The sequence below is a fragment of the Phoenix dactylifera genome, chromosome 8 (genome assembly GCF_051530095.1).
Source record: "Phoenix dactylifera cultivar Ajwa chromosome 8, Ajwa_hap1_PhDact_Kaust_v1.1, whole genome shotgun sequence".
NCBI lineage: Eukaryota > Viridiplantae > Streptophyta > Magnoliopsida > Arecales > Arecaceae > Phoenix > Phoenix dactylifera.
The window spans coordinates 17,032,000-17,052,177 of record NC_143197.1 but is presented as its reverse complement, the minus strand read 5'-3'; the positions used below and the strand labels follow the sequence as shown (position 1 = coordinate 17,052,177).

Below are 20,178 nucleotides of genomic sequence, written 5' to 3'. Positions count from 1 at the left end.
TATTATTTTCTGATACTAAAATGTACCTTCTCAGTTTACCGAGAAGAAAGCACATCTGTCACTTTAAAAATTTTCTCCATTAAAGCATTCTGATTTGGCAAATTCTATATCCATCCAAGTGTTGCAAATGCCATTTTTGCAAAATGTATTTAAAGTCTTAGGAATGTTAGAATAGCTGGGAGAACAATCAGAAATTGACAAGAAAAAGCTTAAAGGCTGCCACTTTTTTAAGACTTTATTCATCCTCACAAATCTAACGTGAAAATATGCAATAAGCCTCTAGGATACAATAAAACTGAGTGTTTGATAACATCTTGCACCAACAAAATCAAAACACCGAGCATTCACCAATATTGGCATAATTCTGATTTTCAGACCATGGAATTGGCTTAAATACGTGTCCTTCGAGTAAGTTGCCAGAACCGCTCCAGCAACTTTTTCATTTTGTTTTACATGGAATCATACTTCCTCTTTATTTTGGAAACATACAACAAGCACTGGCAGCTTCACGACGCAATCCACCATCAGAATTAATCTTCAAAGACGCCTCAGGTCTCGGGCCGGCCAAATCCAAGATCCGGTTCAAACCAAGCGGGCAAAACAGGAATTTGACGTATGAATTGGTTCGGCCAATTAATAATTTGACAAAATAAAGCTCAAGCAATGATGATGGACTAAGAAATCGTTTCGTGTCGAACACATGATGCGTTGGGAGATCTCTCTGGATCATGCGAAAGGGATGGTGCAAACGGAAGACTGCATGCGTCGGAGGGGGAGCAAATGAGAGTGATGAAAGGGCACAAGAGAGGGAGAGAGCGCGAGCGAGAGAGCAGCGCCAATTTCGCGCTCTAAAAGATATTAGAGAGAGAATCCCGACGCCCTTGGTTGAAACCAATATATCCAGACAGTACATTTAAATCGGAGTGCCGATTAATCATTAAAAGATTTTGAATTTTAAAACAATCATATATATTTCTACCATGTTTACTGAAGCATTAAGGCATAACTTTGCAACAACTGGCTAGGAGAGATCTAAGACATCAATTTGGGGGGAAAAAATAAGACAGGAAGAGAGAGAGAGAGAGAGATCAAGAAAGAGAATATACCAAAGCAAGAATCGTATTGAGTTATTTTTTAAATAATATAGCTTTCTGTCAACCCACGCCTGCCCCCAGTGCCGATTGAACTCTAAAGCAGGCTGAGGCTCCTTGACCAAGCCTGCCCAAAATCAGACAAGCATGCATCAAGATATCTTCATCCACCTCTATTGCTGCTCGACGATCGTAAAATAAAGACAACCATCAGACAGCATAATTCAACAGCTTCGCTTAAGTGGCAGCATTTTAAAGGTTAAATTTTGAATCATGTCCTTCTCAAGGCTAATATAAGGCAAGAAGGCTTCCAAACTCCTAGTAAGGAGGACCAGAATACGATTAGTTTCATATACGTCCGATTTCTGTTTGTCCTTGCAAAATATCAGTTGCCACTTCTCATAGACAATCAACAGAAAGTAGACTTCATGAATATCATTTGTCCTGCCATTGCCACCGTTCTTGCATCCATCCATCTTGGATATCAGCTAACCAAAAAGAAAACCACCACATAGAATTTACTAAAAGGATTGAATATTGGAGCCTAGCTTAACCTGCAAATTCCACTGGATTGAGCATGCCAATAACCTCTGGAAAACCTTAAAACTTGCTGTCATACCATGTGCAGCATATAAGCCATAAACCATCCAGACTGGTCGATCAAAACCATTCAAGTATATTTTCTGATTTTCAGCAACATTACAATGTCCATCATAAAGTGATAAACTTCGATAGAGGGGTCATATGTTAGCTAGATAAAGTACATAATAACCATATACCTGATATCTGCAGGTCCTCGACATTCAAGTCCCTGTTCACATCAACCTTAAAACATCTGCATGACCTGTAAAACCTTGCGAACAACCATAGACAAAAGAAGCGGAAGAAAAATAAAAGTCTCTGTCCAACCTAGGCAGAACCACTAAGAGGCAGTCAACCATCATTGCCAATATGGCAGATGTTACTTGACTGAAGCTTCTGTTCCTCAATCTGAACCTGCGATGCTACTACTTCAGGAGTAGAAGGAACTGAGAGGTTTTGTTGGTCCTTCTCATTTTGGAATTCTTCAGGCAGCTCTCTGTTTTCTGATACTTGTATATTAAGTTGCGGAGCCTCACCAACCAAATCCATCTTCCCACCAAACGTTTCATTGGCCTTCAACTTCTCATCGCATATCAGCGCCTGGCAACTAATATCTGCATTGCCACCAGCTGTCTCATTGTCTGTCAAGGACTTATCCGACTGTGGTGCCTGGCCAGTACAATTGAGCTTTCCACCAACATTATCTGATGATCCTTCAATATGTTCAGAATTTACACATCCTTTTGCTGTCTCAACCATTTTTTCAGTTCTATCTCCTGAAGAAGCTCCGATGGCTGCTGCCCCGGCATTGTTCATAACGTAAGATGGGCCTGATGAAAGTCCTGTTTGTGTGCACGTAGGCACAGATTGTTGAGATGCAGCAGGCTGAGATTTTGGCAGCTCATCATTTGCCACTTTTCTGGATAATGTCTCCAGAAGTATGTTTTTAAATTCAGTTTGCAAAGCAGGGCGCACATCCTGAGGAAGATGGATGGCATCTTTCTGCGCTACTTTTGTACTTGGAGCTTTCTCCAGACGTATTATGTCAACATCAGTTTGCAAAGCAGGGCATATATCCTGAGGAAGACGGTTGGCACCATGCCCCGCAACTTCCTCTGTACTTGGAGCCGTCTCCATAAGTACTTTTTTCAAGTCAGGTTGTGAAGCAGGGTGCACATCCTGAGAGAGATGGGTGGCATCATTCCGCTCTGCTTCCTTTGCACTTGGAGCTGTTTGAGGAAGCCTGGAGGATTCATGTAAATGGTTTACAGGTGGAAAAGGGGTAGCAGGTTCCCTTATCTGAAGAGGCACTGCAGCTGTAACCATTTTCGATACAGGATGGATTGGTGGTGAAACTGGCTCCTTGGTTGGTGCATGGCCAACCTGATATAAGATTTCATCGCTTCTTGACATTGGAAGAAGTGGTGCAATATCATTATCCACAGTGAGAGGAACAGACAGGTGTGGATCAAACACCAAACCCTTGAAGACAGGTCCAGTCTCACCTACTCGAACAGTGAGAAGATATCCCGCATCGAAAATCCCCTCCAGAATACCAGAGACTTTCTGACCTATGAGGCCACAAGGCCCACGACTGGAACTGGCAATTGGATTAGCATGAGATGAAGGAGCCTGTGCTGGAAATGCTTGAGTTGCAGTAGCTTGAAACTGCCGGTTTCTCCTACGTGGTTCACATCCAGGACCATCGTGCTTACGAGGACGACCTCGTTTACGCCTTGAAGGAAAGCTTGCTGGATCAACAGGGATGATTGTTTGATTCTCTTGGGCCATGCTGTGATGTCAGGTGAAGTAATGCTTGTTGGACTAGTGCTGGTTAGTTTTATCTCTGCAAAAGCAAAATCAGTTTTTGCCTATCAGCTCCTTTTTATGAGAAAAATTCAAATTAAAATTGGACAGAAAAGAAAGCCAAAAGTGGTCATGATGGACATTTAAATTGACCAATGCCAGCCAGAAATAGCAAGATCAGGAAAAATAACATGAATAAACAGATACACTGGACAAATATTTCACTCTGATTAATTTGTCTTAAGCACATTCAACCAGATAACTATAACTTCTGCAGTAGTTATAATCTTAGCACAAGAAGGTGCATGGGAAGGACCCTGCTGAGTTAATAGAAAGTTGTGAGTTGGTCAAAAACACGTCATTGTTAGAACCATGAATACTCATACCCAAATCCATGATGCTATGGTGACAAGAAAATCCATAAATCTGATCTGGTGTGAAGTCAGGTCATAGTCACAGAACCATTTCAGTGATGGATAAAAGCTTTGAAATAATTGAACAAGAAGATGAAATTGAAGATTAGTTAGAAAATTACAGATGTTCATACATTAATATCTGCATGTATTTGGTTAAGCCTATACTTGCTTATACATGAACAATGTACATGAATGCCAGAGTATATGCATGCTTAACCCCACCTTACCATAAGTTCTAGATTTTGCTCCAAAAGCCAGTCAAAGTCACCATGCGGCACATCTCCGCAGTGGTCATAATGTGACTTGGCCAGAGAAATATAATGATACTGCAGTCAAGTATATGGTACATGCCATCTTCTTCTAATGGTTATTTATTTTGTTTCTCATTTGAATAATCTAATTCAGCAGCTACAAGACTAGACACAGAAGAGCAGTGCTAATGTAACAGATGTTCCTTTTAACCAAGCCCAGATGACGATTTTAAGAAATCTAGTGGCTAAAAGAAGCATAGGAAGACTCATCAGAAAAGTTGGTTGATCTATAAAGGTTTTAGCAGTAACTGGTCAGCCTTTTCTATTGCTCAAAACACTCTCAACCAGATACAGCTAATGAATTGTTAATGTATTTGGAGTCAGAGCTAAAATGAACAAATATCAGTTGTCATGAGACATACTGACAGTAACAGCACACAATATCCACATTAGGGGCCAGTTCCTGATAATGACAGCCTAAGCTTGATGTTAGTCTTCCGATTGATTGACCTAAGTAACTCATGCTTATATGACATTTACGAAATAATGGCAATTTTCTCTCGAAGCCCTACTTCAACCTATCATTTTTGCTTGAGAAGAATCATCACATCCAGCCTTTTTTAAATCAAAGTGGGGCAGCCATGGAACAAAAGGACGCCTAACAGGACTATAAAGATCTCCACAACCAGCTATGAACCTAGTGTCAACTTGCTAAGAGTGGTATCAAATTCCTTTCCAAGGCAATTTTAAGCAGTAGAGTACATGAAACCCAAGTACACTCACCATACTAGGGAACATGACTCAAAAATTAAGTTGAAGATTTTTCAACAATTGATAAACATTCATATTTCCTATAGATGCATTCTACTAGTACCATCTCCAATGCATGAAAGGGAGTGCATATATCATTAAGGGACCGCATTTAACTATTTTGATTGCCCCCCATAAGTGGCTAGGAGCTTCACTGTGACATGTCCATAAAGTATCATATAGTAACTAAAAGAAGATCCAAAAGCGCGACTTAGGTGGTTATTCTAAAAGGAGTGGGGGCTTCCATCAAATCACATGATCCCATTAAATTCTCTAATACATAACAAAGGCCTAAGCATGTAAGGTGTGATATAGATGACTTAGAATTAGGTGCATTAGCTGAAAAGCCTGGTTCACAAGGAAACTGATGCCAAGATACTTTTGGCAAGTTTGACTCTCAAGGCTAAAGCAACAGAGAAGATTAAAAATTCTCCACCTCATCCAACAGAATATCATGTCACCTAGAGCATAGATTCCTGGAGACGAACGACACAAGGAGCACCAATCCTAAAACCCCACTCATGAAATCCACTTGACACAGCCTGCTGCATAGCAATCTGCTCATCACCCTTTAATAGGAGTAACAAATAAACATTTTCTTCATAACCCTCGATTGACTAATAAGAACCCTATCAATACCTGGAAATTAAATTAGAATTTCACGAACAGGGAACAAGAAAGAAAACCAAGCCACATAATGGCAAGCATTTTCTAGTATCAATTTTCAGAATTGATATTTACAGTCCTAGAGGCTAGAGTCTCAAGACATAAGGAAACCACCGAAAGGATTTAAGATTAATATATTGACAAATAAAAATGGTCATTGTAATCACCCATTGTCCTGATTCCACATCACATAACCAAGAATAGATGGAATATAAGGGTACCAACTAAGGTTGGCTATGCCGGTACCAGTCGCTTGCCTAGCAATATGGTACGGTACACCGCCATGCCATATCGTTCCAAGCCATACCAACAAGGCTAGAGCTGGCGAGGGAGAGGGAGAGGGAGAAGAAGAGAGAGAAAGAGAAAGGGGAGGGAGAGGGAGGAAGGGAGTAGGAGAGAGAGAGGGAGAGGAAGAGAGAGAGGCTGAGAGAGGGCTCAAAAGCCTTCATCTCGTCCTCCATCCGCCGTTCATAGTGGTTGCCCCACTTTTGACCGAAACAGAGGCCGTCCTCCATTTGCCGACTACAATGATGAATTTGAAAAAAAATACAGCATGGCCCCTGTTTCAATCAAAACAAGGGGAAACAGGGATGACCCCTGCGGATCGAAACAAGGGTGACCCCTACGAACAATGGATGGAAGACGAGATGAGGACTTTCGAGTCCTCTCTCAGCCTCTCCATCTCCCTCCCTCCCTCTTTTCCTCTCTCTCTTCCTGAATCTCCCCTCCCTCGTGGAATTTTTTGAACCGAAGAGCGGAACCATGCTAATCCGCTCTCAGTATGGTTCGGTATGCCCCAAACCAGATAGTTAGGGCAGTATGACACTCCTTGGTAGCTTAGTTGATAAAATAGGTGTTGGATACTAGTGATCTGGGTTCAAGTACCATCTTTATGTGATTTCAACGAACTTCTTCCCAACCTAGTTCTCAAGAAATTAAAAAAAAAATGAGAGGAGAAAAAAGAAGGGGGGCAAAGAAATAAACCTCTTTCAAGTCCATTATGCAACATAAACCTCTTTCACGTCTACAATGCAGCAAACATCTGTGTTGCTTGACCTCTTTGATTTAGCCTAAAGTACCCACACCTAACACTCAAAACTATAAATTGGTATGACGCAATGGTTTGCGTTCAAGTCCTGCCCTTATATGATTGCAGCCAGACTTCCTTCCACCATAAGCTAGTTTAACCAACCATAAACCATGTTCAAGTTATACCATGAACCCTTCATAAAGGTAAGAGTTCATTGAGGGTTATTTGTATCATGTAGCAAATAGGAACAGCTATGGGTGTTGCATGCAATTAGAATAAATTTTATGGGGTTATATGCACAAAAAAAAAACCATTATTTAGAAGCATGATATGCATACACAAGAAAATGTTAGAGTGGACATGTTAATAGCTGCTCCATTAAACTTAGGACCTATTCTTGTTCAAGGTTATATGCTCAAAATTAACGTAAAACTAATGACATTTTATATTATACAATAAAACTAATCAAACATTAAGCGAAAGTACCATTCCATTCCAATGCACCCTCTTATTTCGTGCCCAAACAATGATATGGGAATGACAATTTTGGTACCCAATTTTCCATTACCATTCCATACTACTACAACTCTTTCTTATTCCTACAGCAAATATGGTGTCAACTGCTCCAAAATCTCTAAATATCACCTAATAGACATTGGAAAATGTGTCAGGCTTTGATGTAGATCGAGGGCTGCATTTGGAGTTACTTGTGGATCAAAAGAGGCTTCAAAATCCAAATTACAAGTATGGTGCCTGTTATGATTGTGAAACACCTGGGACAGGAAAAGAGTTGCCATAATTGCTAAGTGTAAAGAGGCTAGTCCAGCTGATAAGAAAAAAGTGTTCCTCTGTTTTGTTTGCTCAACCAGTGTTACACGATACAAAGGCTTATCTCCATGCCTAACAGCTGGCGAATAAACTGCAATAAGGGCCCCTTCAGAGGCCTTAGCCATGAGAGACAATAACCACAAAGTCCATTTGCATTTTCGGAGGTAGAATCCTAGATCCGATATTTTACATTGATACTCATAAAAAAGCTTCAAGTTTTTAATAAAGTGGTTTTGGCCAAAACCCACCTAAGCCAGGAAAGCTGAGTCCCTCATCCAAAATAGATCAGTTTCAGCTTTTGGCTGAGCTTCAAACCTTGCTACCAATACTTCATCAACTCCCATTATAATTATGTTGGCACCATAACACCGAAAATTTAGGTGGAAAACTCTAAGGATATCCTCTTCTTTGGATGTGCGGCACGCAAGCACTTATAGAGATAAATGCCTATAATATCTACCATAAACTTATCATGATCCAAACAATAAATGTAAGTAAAATAATCCTCACAACACAACACCTATGTGTCCAATCTACAACTTTGATATTTTTTGGTAAAACCAAGCTAATATTAACAAAAAGTATTCAATATTTGATTAACCAGTTTTTGCACAGTCAATCTACAAAGTTGAAAATTGTGTAAGATTAAGACTCGTCATACTACTTGAAAAACAAAATAAAAAGTTGTGCAAACTATGACATGATTTTAGTGACACTGCATAAGATTGCCTCTTGTTTCATCATGGTGCAAACAAGTTGCTGAAGATTAAGCAAAAGTATTGATCCAATCGGGGAGGAGGTAATTCCTTCAACTTGCTCAACTCGAATCTCTCAAGAAAATTACAGTGAAATTGAAAAGATTAGCGAAGGTAAGTTTATATCCTCTTTTCTTTCATTGATGATTCAAAAATTGAGATACATAGCCTCTATTTATAATAATGAAGTCCACCATTACACAATTCGGATCGGATTCCTGTTCTAATTCGAACATACATGACTAGTGACTAGTGAAAATAAACACGAATAAGCTAAAATCATAGAGGTAAATCTCAACTCCTACATCGATTTTGCCTTCAAACGCTCTGCCTAATTCTTTCAAGATTGAGAGATATGCCTAGTCAAAGTATTTTTCGAAAAAAAAATTCAATTTCATCGACCCATTTTAGGGCACAGACGATGGAATTTATGTTTGATCACTAGCAGCACCGCACCCTTTAGGAGGTGGTGTCGCATCGTAGATCTCAAAAAGTCATCTGATTTAAAAAATAAAAATAAAAAAAAAGATCATCTCAATTAGATAATGTATGGCCAAGTTATGATCTTTGAAAGTTTGCCACATGATTCAGCTTCTCGATATAGAAGATCTCGCTCCTAGACCTTGTCTAACCCTTTCAGTAGTGGCCAAAGTGATCCACATCAAATCTCGGGATCAATCTCTTGGATCAGAAACCCTTCTGTTTAAAAGATTTAGCTCTTGCTAAGTCAGAACTAAAGGGGGAAAATGCCTACTTTCTCATCTTAGGATCGAACCACTTGGTTTTGCTTAGAAGCTGACCCTTCCGGCCAATTCGAAAAAACTCATGTTAGAAGTATGCCCTAGAAGCCAATTTGGCAGACACATTGTAATTGTTCTGGAACATAAAATTGGTACTTGACCTTTTTATTGATTAATAAAAATTGGATATTTAATTCATTCATGTTATTATGTGTCCATGAATCGTCCTAGGAATTAATAAGATAATAAAACATATTTTCAAGAGTTGAGAATTTAAGACATGTGTCATTAGGTAATTAATTCCTAAATTGCTCCTGATCAATGGATCATCATAAAGGACGGTGATCGATCCGATGAGATTAGTGCACAGATCACTTTTCTTGATAGACGACTCTTAAGTCTACAGTGTGGGGACACTGGAGTGATTGCACAAGTGCTTGTTAGAGAACAAAGGTACTGAACGTGACCAAAGCAAGAAGTCACTTAGATGTCTATCCACTCGTCAATGACTTACTCGATGCTGCAGTTGTATGACTAGTACTTAGACCTGCGATGCCTCAGCTAATCATGGTGAGGTTGCTGTAGTTTGACAAGCACATAAATATGGGCCCCAAGGGTCCTTGTGGTACAAATTGGCTGCAGTAGGTTCACTGTCGGATTAGGGTTGCATCTAGATGGGATCTATCGACCTTGATAGATTAGGAGTGATCCTATGTGATTTATGAGACTAAGTTCGAAAAACTTTAGCCAGAGTAGTTTTGGAAAAAGAGTTTTTCAATCTCGAACTTGAGTCAAATAAATTTGACATATGACAGACGATAGGGTTTGACGAGTTATCCATAACCTCCGTCATGTCGGGATCCACGATAGAGGTACTGTATCATACGCTAACTGCACCTAGAGGTTCATCTATTTCGTTCTGCTGGATTGCCATTATATGCTGCTAGGTGTCACTAGCGGATTGTGAGATTCGAAGACATTCACTTGATGATCAGTGAACTCTGAAGAAAAAAGTTGAAATTGTTTCAACCCATTGAAAAGAGTTTCAATGATATTGTGATGGAGATCACAATATATCTCACTACCAGACAGAATAGAACCTATGGGGTCACACGCATTAGAGGTTTTGATCGTTCCGACGGTTAGATTGCGATTTAGAATCGCAATAGATCTTAATTGTCAATTTGATTGATAATTAGTTTAATCCACTAAGAGTTAGTGAGTTAAAGAAGAAGAATTTGCAATTGGATTGCAAATTTGATTGATTCAATTGGGCTTAATCAATTAGGCTCTAATAAGGAACTTAATTCATAAAATTCAATTTGGAGGACACATTAGGTTCTAATTAGATTAGAATTCAATTAATCAAGTGGGACCATATGATTCCTAATTAGATTAGAAAATCTATGCATGAAATCAAAGCCTGGAAGGAAGGGAGAATCCCTTCATGCGTGTGAAGAAAAGGAAGAAAGGAGGAGGGGCGTCCCCCTCCTTTCCTTCTTTGGTTCCACACGCCATATGGAGGGGCATCCGCCCCTCCTCTTTCTCCTCTTCCCCTAGATTGCCACACGGCTCAAGGAGAGCACTTGATTCTCTCCAATCTCTTTTAAGTAAGGGGTGTGGAAGAATTAAGTAAGGGATGCGGTAGAATTTGGAGGGATGAATCAGGAAGTGATTTCTCATTGAAATTATTTCTTGTTTAGATGGGCATGAGATGCCTATAAAAGGAGGGGTGGCGTAAGGGCTTAGGTGAATTGATATGCATCAATTTCAGCCGCCCACCCCCTTCCTCTTCTCCTTCTAGGCGTGAGCACGAGAAGAAGCAACGTCTTCGTCCTTCTTCTTCCTCCTTTCTCTCAAAGTAATTAAGGAGTTGATTGAAAGAGAGAGAAAATCAGCCATCAAAAGCGATCTCTGCAAGAAAGCTAGCACCCCGGTGAGATCAAGGAGCTTGGAGCAATCTACCTCGTGTGGATACCTATAGACGCCGGACGCTTGTGCGGCTTCAAGCGAACCAAATACAGCGATCATCAGATAGCAGTGAAGATCTACCCGCTCAAAGGTAAAGATAGGATCTTTACAATCCTTTACAATTCTGAATTGTAGTAGATTTAAAATTAATCTAGTCTTTAATTTTAATCTTCCCCTAGATTTCATAATTTTCTAAGTTAGAAAACTCAAATTTTTTTTGAAATCTACGTTCTCTAGGATGTTCATGAGATGAACGACCCCGCACGTATCTTTCCGCTGCGATCGTCGCAACACGTGCGGGGATAACCCAACAACTCAATCCTCCCACATCTGCTTTCTATGACCTTCCTTTCAAGGGAATTTTAGAGTCCTATTGTCACTCAAATTGGAATCTAGTTAATCATATTTTACTAAGATTAAGCCGGTTGTCATTTGTTGGTTTATTACTTTTAGGAGTAAAATATGGTCCAAATTTAGTTGGACAGGACTAGTCTATTTAATTGTAATAGAGTCGTAGTAGAGTTAGGAAAAGTGGCCAACTAAGGTCTATTAAAAGGAATATATATATACAGATGGAAAAAACAATACATGGAGTTTAATAGAGATTAAAAATGGCAGGTAGCCCTCTTTTCTCTATTCTTCTTATATTTCTCCTCTATTCAACTTTCTTCTACTCTGTTTCACACTTTCTTCCTTGTACTCTACTGCCACATAGCAGAGTTCTTGCTGATGAAATGATCTGAAATCATATCAGAGTCTACTTTAAGAGTCTATTTATATGAGCAACTAAAAAGACAGCATCAGAAATTGCAAAATTCATATCTGGTTTCGGATCTGAATTGAATTTCTGCTGTTTAAAATCTTGTAGTCTCTTGTCTTTTACAAGGTTACATCAGAATTGGTAAGGGAGTAGAATGATCGAAATTTTTGCCACCAAGGGCAGAAGAATATGGAAAACAATGGAGACAAAACATCAAAGCAATCAAGAAGTTACAAGATCAAGATTCCAAGTTCGGTCAAGTAGAGAAAAAGATGGATGACTTCATAAAGAGAATTGCTTGAGAGGTGAAGTTAATCAAGAGGCAACCATCAAACAAAGATAAAAAATCTATATCAGTAATTCCTAACAATTTACCTAAGTCCACTTATCTGATTTGATCAACAAAATCCACCTCATACAACGAAAGATGATCGACAGCCAAAGCAACATGAATTAGAACTAGTCGGCAAGCCAACCATAGAACAAATTAAGGATTCAATTTTTAAAGTAACATCCCTTAATGAAAATAGTCGGGATCATGTGCTATATGATGACCCTTTTCTTGACAGGTTTCTAGATTCTGTGAGACACGAAGTCCACCAATTGATAAAAATCATCGGGTGTTAGCTCATAACATGTCAAGACAAACAGTGGGCATATGCCCAAGAAAGAACAAGATTGGACATCACCAACTCCTGACGATGTAATGATGGATTGGCTACATGAACATTGTTCAAAGATCACATTGGCATGATATCATGCCGCAGAAGTAGATTGATGTAATTAAATTTAAGAATTAAGATATGGTCCAAGTTTTTCATTGATTAGGATTAGTTTATCTTCTTTTAAAAAAAGTTCTGGTATAGTTAGGAAAGGTGGCCAACCAAGGCTATTGAAACGGTATGTACATAAAACAAAGTATATGGAGTTTATTTAGAGATTAGATTTCTCCTCTATTCATGTGCTGACAAACAAATCTGATCATCAGATTAGAGTTGTATAAGAGTCTGTCTATACCAACAATTGAAAAAAGACCTCAGAAGTTGCGAAATTAATACCTTGCTTCAGATCTCAATTGAATTTCTGTTTGTTTAAATCTTGAAGACCCTTCTCATCAAAAAGGCTACATCGGTTTCAGTGCTGGGAGTATGGGGTGGATGTTTAGAAAAGGTTATAATGGCGATGAAGTTTCAGCAAACCAGCAAAGACTTTGCTATAGATAGTCTAAATCTTCTTTCCCAAATCTTGCTGTCTAAATCTGCTTTCCCAAGTCTTGCTCATTTTCGTTATGCATAAACCTATTACCATAATATGTTCATGGGCTTCAATGAGAAGGTAATCAAAATAAGTCCTCCAAAGGTCTAAATGAGTTCAATCATATGTGGGAGCTACTATATTGACCAGCCGACATAGGTGGCTAAAATAGCAACTCTCATGTAATTCCATTTTTCGTGACAGAGACAAGCCAGAGAGGTCAAATGGTACAAACTCGGGCCCCCTTGCTGGCTCAGCCTCATTTGGCCATGTAGGGTAAGCCTGGTAAATAGCTTCCAGGCAAAACAGAGTATACGACAACAATACATATATGTATATGCGTGTATGTATGTACGTAGATATAAACATATATACGGCTGACCTTGGTAGCCGACCAAAGTAATAGCCTTAGCATCAACCAAGCTACCAACTGTGCCAGCCATCCGCGCTATTGACTTCAGTACCGGCCGAGCTGCTGACCTGAACCTACACACCGACCTAAGCAGAGTAGCCAATCAACCATAGTGAAGCCACGTGTCTTCAATTCAAAGCACATTTAAGGCAGTTAAAGCCCCATTAAAGGTGTGATTATGGTCCCACTATTTACGGGGCACATTTTGGGGCAGTTACAACTCGTCCCACGAGATTAATTGATTATCGCATGATCCGTGTGGTTGATATCCACCATGTGCCCAACATGTAGATTGTTACCGTGCAGTTAAGGCCTTTTCCACCTTATTCAGCAACAGAAACCCACCCTTATATAACGGGCTATCGGGGGACCTCCAGGTACACTTTTCTAAGCTCTCCTCCACTCTGCTTCTTTCTCAAGTCTCCATTGTTTCTCCGAAAATCCCTACCCGACTTAAGCATCAGAGGGTCCCCCGTTGGACAAACTCTAGCAAATGGACTTCCTTTCTTGTTTTAGATCAGACTGCTAGCATCAACCTCTCCATCCAAGCTCCGCCGCCGGCACCAGTCTATCTCTTCCCTTCACCTTGGATCTTGTCCGACCTCATTAGCTCAAAGCTTGCCTGACCTCGTTAGTTTGTCTTTGGCTAGGATTTTGGCAACAACAGACTAGCGCTAGAGGAAGGGTCCCTGATCCCATTTGGGATATTTAAGAAAGTTTGCTACCATGAAGTCATGGAGAGCTCAAGAAGCACTTGGTGCTACTTAGCGAGAGCGTGCCTGGAGTCCAACGCTTCTCAACCGAGTCCTCAGCCTCAAAACTCTCAACCAGCACTAGTTGTCAACACTAAGCAGTTCAACCTGCTCGTACAGCAAGTCCAGACCCTTACAGCGCCCGTCCAAAACCTGCAGCAGGCTAGTACTAACCAGCAGCAACCGCAGGGAATGAGCCAAGTCATCATGAAGGTCCTACGCGACCAAGCCATCATTCCATCCTTGAAACCCGAGATGGGTGCAGCAGAGCCACCATTCTAGTCTGCAAAGTCCAAAACAAGACGGGAGACACCGTTCTCCGAGCCCACACTCCAAGGAGGACTCAACTTCGGGCCATTGCTCTCGCTAGTTAGAGAGGGTCTCCAAAAGGGAGGCCAACCTCGATCAAAAGATCGAGCTAAGGGGCAGAAACTCTGGGCTCAAAGATGATTTGGACTTTATGCCTGAGCCACCATTTTCATAGTAGACCATGGAAGAACCTCTCCCACCTCAATTCAAGATGCCTCAGTTGGATTCGCACGATGGCACCTCGAACCCCCTGGACTACTTAGACAGCTTTAAAGCTCTCATCATGCTTCAAGGAACCACCAACGCAATGTTGTGCCAAGCATTCCCGACTTCACTTTGGAAGGCAACTCATCTCTGGTATACTGACCTTCAGCCAGGCTCCATCCATTCCTTCGAGCAGCAACTCGACTGACTGTTTGCGGCCCCACTTCATCAGCGATCGAAGGCAACGAAGAGGCTCGAAGAGTTTGTTTGCAGTGAAGCAACATGAAGGCAAGTCCTTCAGAGAATACGTCAACTGCTTCAATGTGGCAACATTGGATATCCGCGATCTAAACCATTCGGTCGCAGTGACCGCCATGAAGGAGCAATCTAAAACCTTCTTGATTTCTCTTCTTGTTAGAGAAGAAGTTCCTGAGAGACTTTGTAGAGCTTCTCGCCCGGGCCGAGAAGTATGTCAATGCCGAGGAGGCAATGGTAGCTTAGCGAGAGTAGGCTGAGGATAAGCCCAAAAAGAAGAGGGACCAAGAAGAAGAGGAGGAGCTAAGGAGAAGGCTCAAAAGAGATGAAGGAAGCTCCCAACTCAGAAGAGATAAAAGGAGTTAAGGAGAAGGCTCGGAATAGATGAAAAGGAGATGAGGAGAAGGCTCAGAAGAGATGAGGGCGTAGATCCTTATGGAAATTGAGAATTGAGGTTATCTAAAATGGCCTCGGAGGATGAAGGCGTCCGCAGGCAAAATACACCAAAGGAAGTACTATGAATTCCACTGAAATCATGGGCACGACATCGAGGAGTGGCTGCAGCTCAAGGACGAGATCGAAGCCCTTATCCAATGAGGGCACCTAGGTCACTACATCAAGCACCACTGGGACCAAGATGACGCTATTCGGGATCAATGCACCTCTGAACAATGGATCGACAACCAACCTACAGCGAGGGTTATCAACACCATCTCCAGCGGATATGCGGCTAGAGGGACGAGCTCATTGGCTTTGAATTACGCTCAGGCTGCCCAAGCAGGAGACGCAGCCCCGAAGAGGCAAAGGATTGGAGAAGTTATTTCTTTCTCATTCGACTTAGAGGGAGTGCAAACCCCACATAATAATGTCATTATAATCTCCCTCACAGTAGCAAATTATAATATAAAAAGAATCTTCATAAATAATGTAAGCTCAGCCGATATATTGTTTTATGATGCTTTTTGTAGACTGAATTCACCATCAAATCGGTTAAGGAGAATCAACTCTCCTCTAATCAGATTTTTGGGAGATCCTATTTCCGTGGAGGGCACAATTACCCTCCCAGTTACAACTGGCCAAGAACTTCAGCAAGCAACTGTGATGTCGAATTTTTTGGTGGTGAAGATCCCTTCAACATACAACGCCATCCTAGGTCAGCCTAGCTTGAATACATTGCGAGCCGCAGTGTCACCCTATCACCTTTTGATGCAGTTCCCAACCGAGTAGGGAGTAGAAGTTTAAGGCGACCAGGCATTAGTTCGGTGGTGCTATGTGGCTGCACTCCGAGGAAAAAGGTCAATTGAGACTTCCACTTGAAGGTCTGCATGCTTGGGATGAGCAGAAGGAGCAACAAGATGAACCGACCGAGGATCTCATCTCAATCCCTCTTGATGATGAAGGCATGGGCCAGATTGTGCAGAACAGATCCTTATGGACAAAGCAACTAAAGCTCAACTTGTTGACTTTCTCAGAGCCAACGCGAACATCTTCGCCTATCAACCTCGAATATGCCAAGTATAAACTGTAACGTTCTTTTGCATAGGTTAAACGTGGACCCAGCACACCAACTGGTGCATCAGAAGAGTTTCGCCCCAGAGAGGCAGCACGCCATTGATGGGGAGGTGGATAAGCCACTGAAGGCCAGCTTCATTCGTGAAGTCAACTACCCCAACTGGCTGGCCAACGTTATCTTGGTGAAGAAGGTAATGAAAAACGGAAGATCTGCATCGACTATACCGACCTGAACAAAGCCTGTCTCAAGAATAGCTTTCCACTGTCGAGGATTGACTAACTTGTAGACGCGACCTTGGGACATCGATTGTTGAGCTTCATGGATGTTTTCTCAGGCCACAATCAGATCCAGATAGCCTCGAAGGACAAGAAGATCTCTTTAATCACTGACCAAGGTCTAAACTATTACAGGGTCATGCCCTTCAACCAGAAGAATGCAGGAGCCACATATCAAAGGTTGGTTAATCAGATCTTCAAGAAATAGATTGGCTGCAACATGGAAGTCTACATTGATGACATGCTAGTGAAAAGTCGAGAAGCCAAGTAGCATGTAGCCGATATATAGGAAGCCTTCACGACTCTGAGGAAGTACAACATCAAGATCAATCCGTGCAAGTGCGCTTTCAGAATCACCTTAGAAAAGTTTCTGGGGTTCTTAGTGACGCAGCATGGAAGCAAGGCAAACCTAGAGAAGATTCAAGTCATTTAGGAGATGGCGCCACCAAAGTCGGTGAAGGATGTGCAATGCTTGATGGGATGGATCGAGGCACTAAGCAGATTTATTTCAAGATCAGCAGAGAAATATTTACATTTTTTCAAGACGCTCAAGTAGATAAAGATGGACCACTAAAGAGTATCCAATCACCTTCAATCAACTAAAGGAATACCTTGGCTCGCCACTTCTTCTCACCAAACCAAGGCGAGGAGAGATGCACCACCTATATCTTTTAGTGTCTCCTTCAACTTTAAACTTCGTCCTGATCTGAGAAGAAAGAGTTCAAAAACCGATATATTATACAAGCAAAGTCCTCCGAGATGCCGAGACAAGATATCCCAAATTAGAGAAGATGGCCTACGCTTTGTTCATCTTAGCTCGGAGGTTGCGACCGTACTTCCAAGCTCGCTCTATTACAGTGTTGATCGATCAACCTATAAAGTAGATTTTGCAAAAGCCAGAGACTTTGGATTGGTTGGTAAAGTGGGCAATCAAGCTCAAGGAGTTCGACATCCATTTCCAATCTCGATCCGCCATCAAAGCTCGGGTGCTAGCAGATTTTCTCGTAGAATGCACTATTCTCAAGGAGACATTGGTCGAGAAGAAATAGGAGGAAGATGAGCTAAAGGACTTCTGGATCCTTCATGTTGATGGATCCTCCAGATCGGGAGGAAGCAAAGCTGGCCGATCCTCACCAACCCAAAAGGAGCCATCGTAGAGTATGCTCTAAGGCCCGGCTTCAAAGCTTCTAACAATGAAGCCAAGTACGAGGCCCTCATCACTGGCTTCAAACTCGGTCAGGGACTTGGAGTTCGTCACCTTGGCTTCAAACGGAAGGTCACACACACACACACACATACACACACACACATATATATATATATGAATATACATATATATAAATAGATATATGTATGCATATATCTATGTATATACCTACATCCATATATATATACATATATATGCATATATATACGCACATATGTAATATGTATATAGATGCATGCATCTATATGTATATACATGCATGCATCTATACGTAGATGCATAAATGTATGTATATGTAGATGCATAAATGTATGTATACATATATACATGCATGTATCTATACGTTATACATAAATGTATGTATACGTATATACATGCATGTATCTCTACGTATATACATAAATGTATGTGTACGTATATACATGCATGTATCTATATGTATATACATATACATAGATGCATGTATATACATACATAAATATACATATGTATATATACGTATGTATGCACATAAATATACATATATATATATTGGACATATATATGTGCATATGGATGCATGCATGCATGAAGGATAGCCCACACTTAAAGTATAAACATCAAAATACATCCATGAACATGAGATGTCAACATCCAACATCTTAAGACACTGCAATATGCTACAATCCTCCTTTCCAAAGTGCAGGATGTCAACATTCCACATCTTGTGATGCTACAAGATGCTTACCACCCACCAGCATTGAAGACTGACAAGAAAACAATTATCACTTGAACTTAGAATCCCATGTCCTCGAAGACACAAAGCACTAATTATGCCCCATTGCTCTAGGGCAATGAGGACATTAGAATAAACAACTTGACTCGGGGTGGTCAACTTTGATCGATAGAAGAGTAGGTAGAAGAGCCGAAGTTGCAAAGATGGGAGACGGGTCAGTGGACCTCTCTTCCAAGAACCATACAAGACTTAGATGACCCCAAAATCTGGCAATCCAGCCAAAAACAGAGCACAGAAAAAGGGCATCCCCCAGCTAAGAAGCATTGATGGACAAATAACAAAAATCTCTTGACCTAGACCTATCTTTTGAAATAAAGTTAGAGAGACAAAAATAGTAGGTATTTTGAATATGCGTGTATGATCATCGTATTTTCTTTTTATTTTGGAGACTTGAATGTAGGATTCTAGGTTGGGAAAGCAGTGGTCGTGTAGAATGTTTCATTCTAGATAGATTAGGAAAACCTCCAAACACATTAATGTACTTGCTATTTAGGAAGGAATTAGTGCAAATTCAAACTAACATAATTCTCCAATGGAATCATAAACACTACTTTGAATTTGCAAAACCTTATTCTCCTATTCACCCAAACAAATATGTATATAATCTCAAAGCTCACTCCGCTAGTATCCAACTCAGCTCCATTCTAGGTTCAGCTTGATAATAGGCTCCAATTAAAAGTAAAAGTAGCTCGAGATCAAATATAATCTCAGCTCGATAGTGAGCCCAATTCAGTAACCAAGATAGCTTAAGAACATTTATATAAAGCAGTGAAGCCCTGAAGCTTTTACCCAAACTTAAAAACTTCATCAAAGAAAATGAAAAGTTTGAACATCTGCTATTCTGCGCTTCTACATCCTACAAAAATAACTCGACTAAGATCAATCAATGGAAACAACATTATTAAACATCATTCTTTGAATAAAATCGCATAAGAACAAAAAGTCATTAAAGACCTAGATCCGAACTGAGATCACAGAAAAACACAAAAAATTTTCCTCTCAGGTATGTGATGGAGAAAACTAAGTGAAGAAGTGTTCTAACTGGGCTCATATAGTACCTCGAAGCCTTCAAGACTTGAAGCCTTGATCTCGAAGCACCAGACTTTTGTGAAGAAACCCTAGAAAAATAACATCGGCGTCATGGACATAGAATATCGCCGCGATCTTGAAAGGCTGCCAACAGGATCCCGATCCACGTAAGGATCTTGAGAGAACCCTGGAGTTGAAGCCGGACAGGTGGAGGAAGAGGTGGAGAAGAGTCGGACAGGTGTATGAAGGGGAATGAGAAGCGGTGAGGTAAAGAGGAAGAGGAAAGCTAGCGGACAAAAGGCCGTCGGCGGTGGCAGTTCGGTGGACGCCGGCGAGGAGAGGCCGTCGGCGGGTGGAAGCCAGCGAGGAGAGGCCGTCGACGGGTGGACGCCGTGATACGATGACAGGAGCCAAACGGGGTAAAAAAGAAAGCCAGAAAGGAAAAGTGGGAATAACCGTGGTGTCTGATCAGTGGTAGAGAAATAAA

General features: G+C 40.9%; 1 protein-coding gene across 1 annotated transcript; it reads right to left on the bottom strand.

Moving 5' to 3' along the window:
* Window positions 1-1,744: 1,744 nt before the first annotated feature.
* Window positions 1,745-20,157, bottom strand: LOC103720977 (AT hook motif-containing protein). The gene is made up of 2 exons (XM_008810968.6): window positions 19,721-20,157; window positions 1,745-3,519 (listed from the first exon to the last, which is right to left on the bottom strand). Exon 2 carries the CDS (start codon window positions 3,462-3,464, stop codon window positions 2,025-2,027), a length of 1,440 nt encoding a protein of 479 aa, XP_008809190.2. The 5' UTR covers window positions 3,465-3,519; window positions 19,721-20,157; the 3' UTR covers window positions 1,745-2,024.
* Between the last annotated feature and the right edge of the window lie 21 nt (window positions 20,158-20,178).

What these genes read in the sequence shown, in the direction of transcription:
- LOC103720977 (XM_008810968.6), bottom strand. Translation starts at nt 3,464, where the DNA reads ATGGCCCAAGAGAATCAAACAATCATCCCTGTTGATCCAGCAAGCTTT.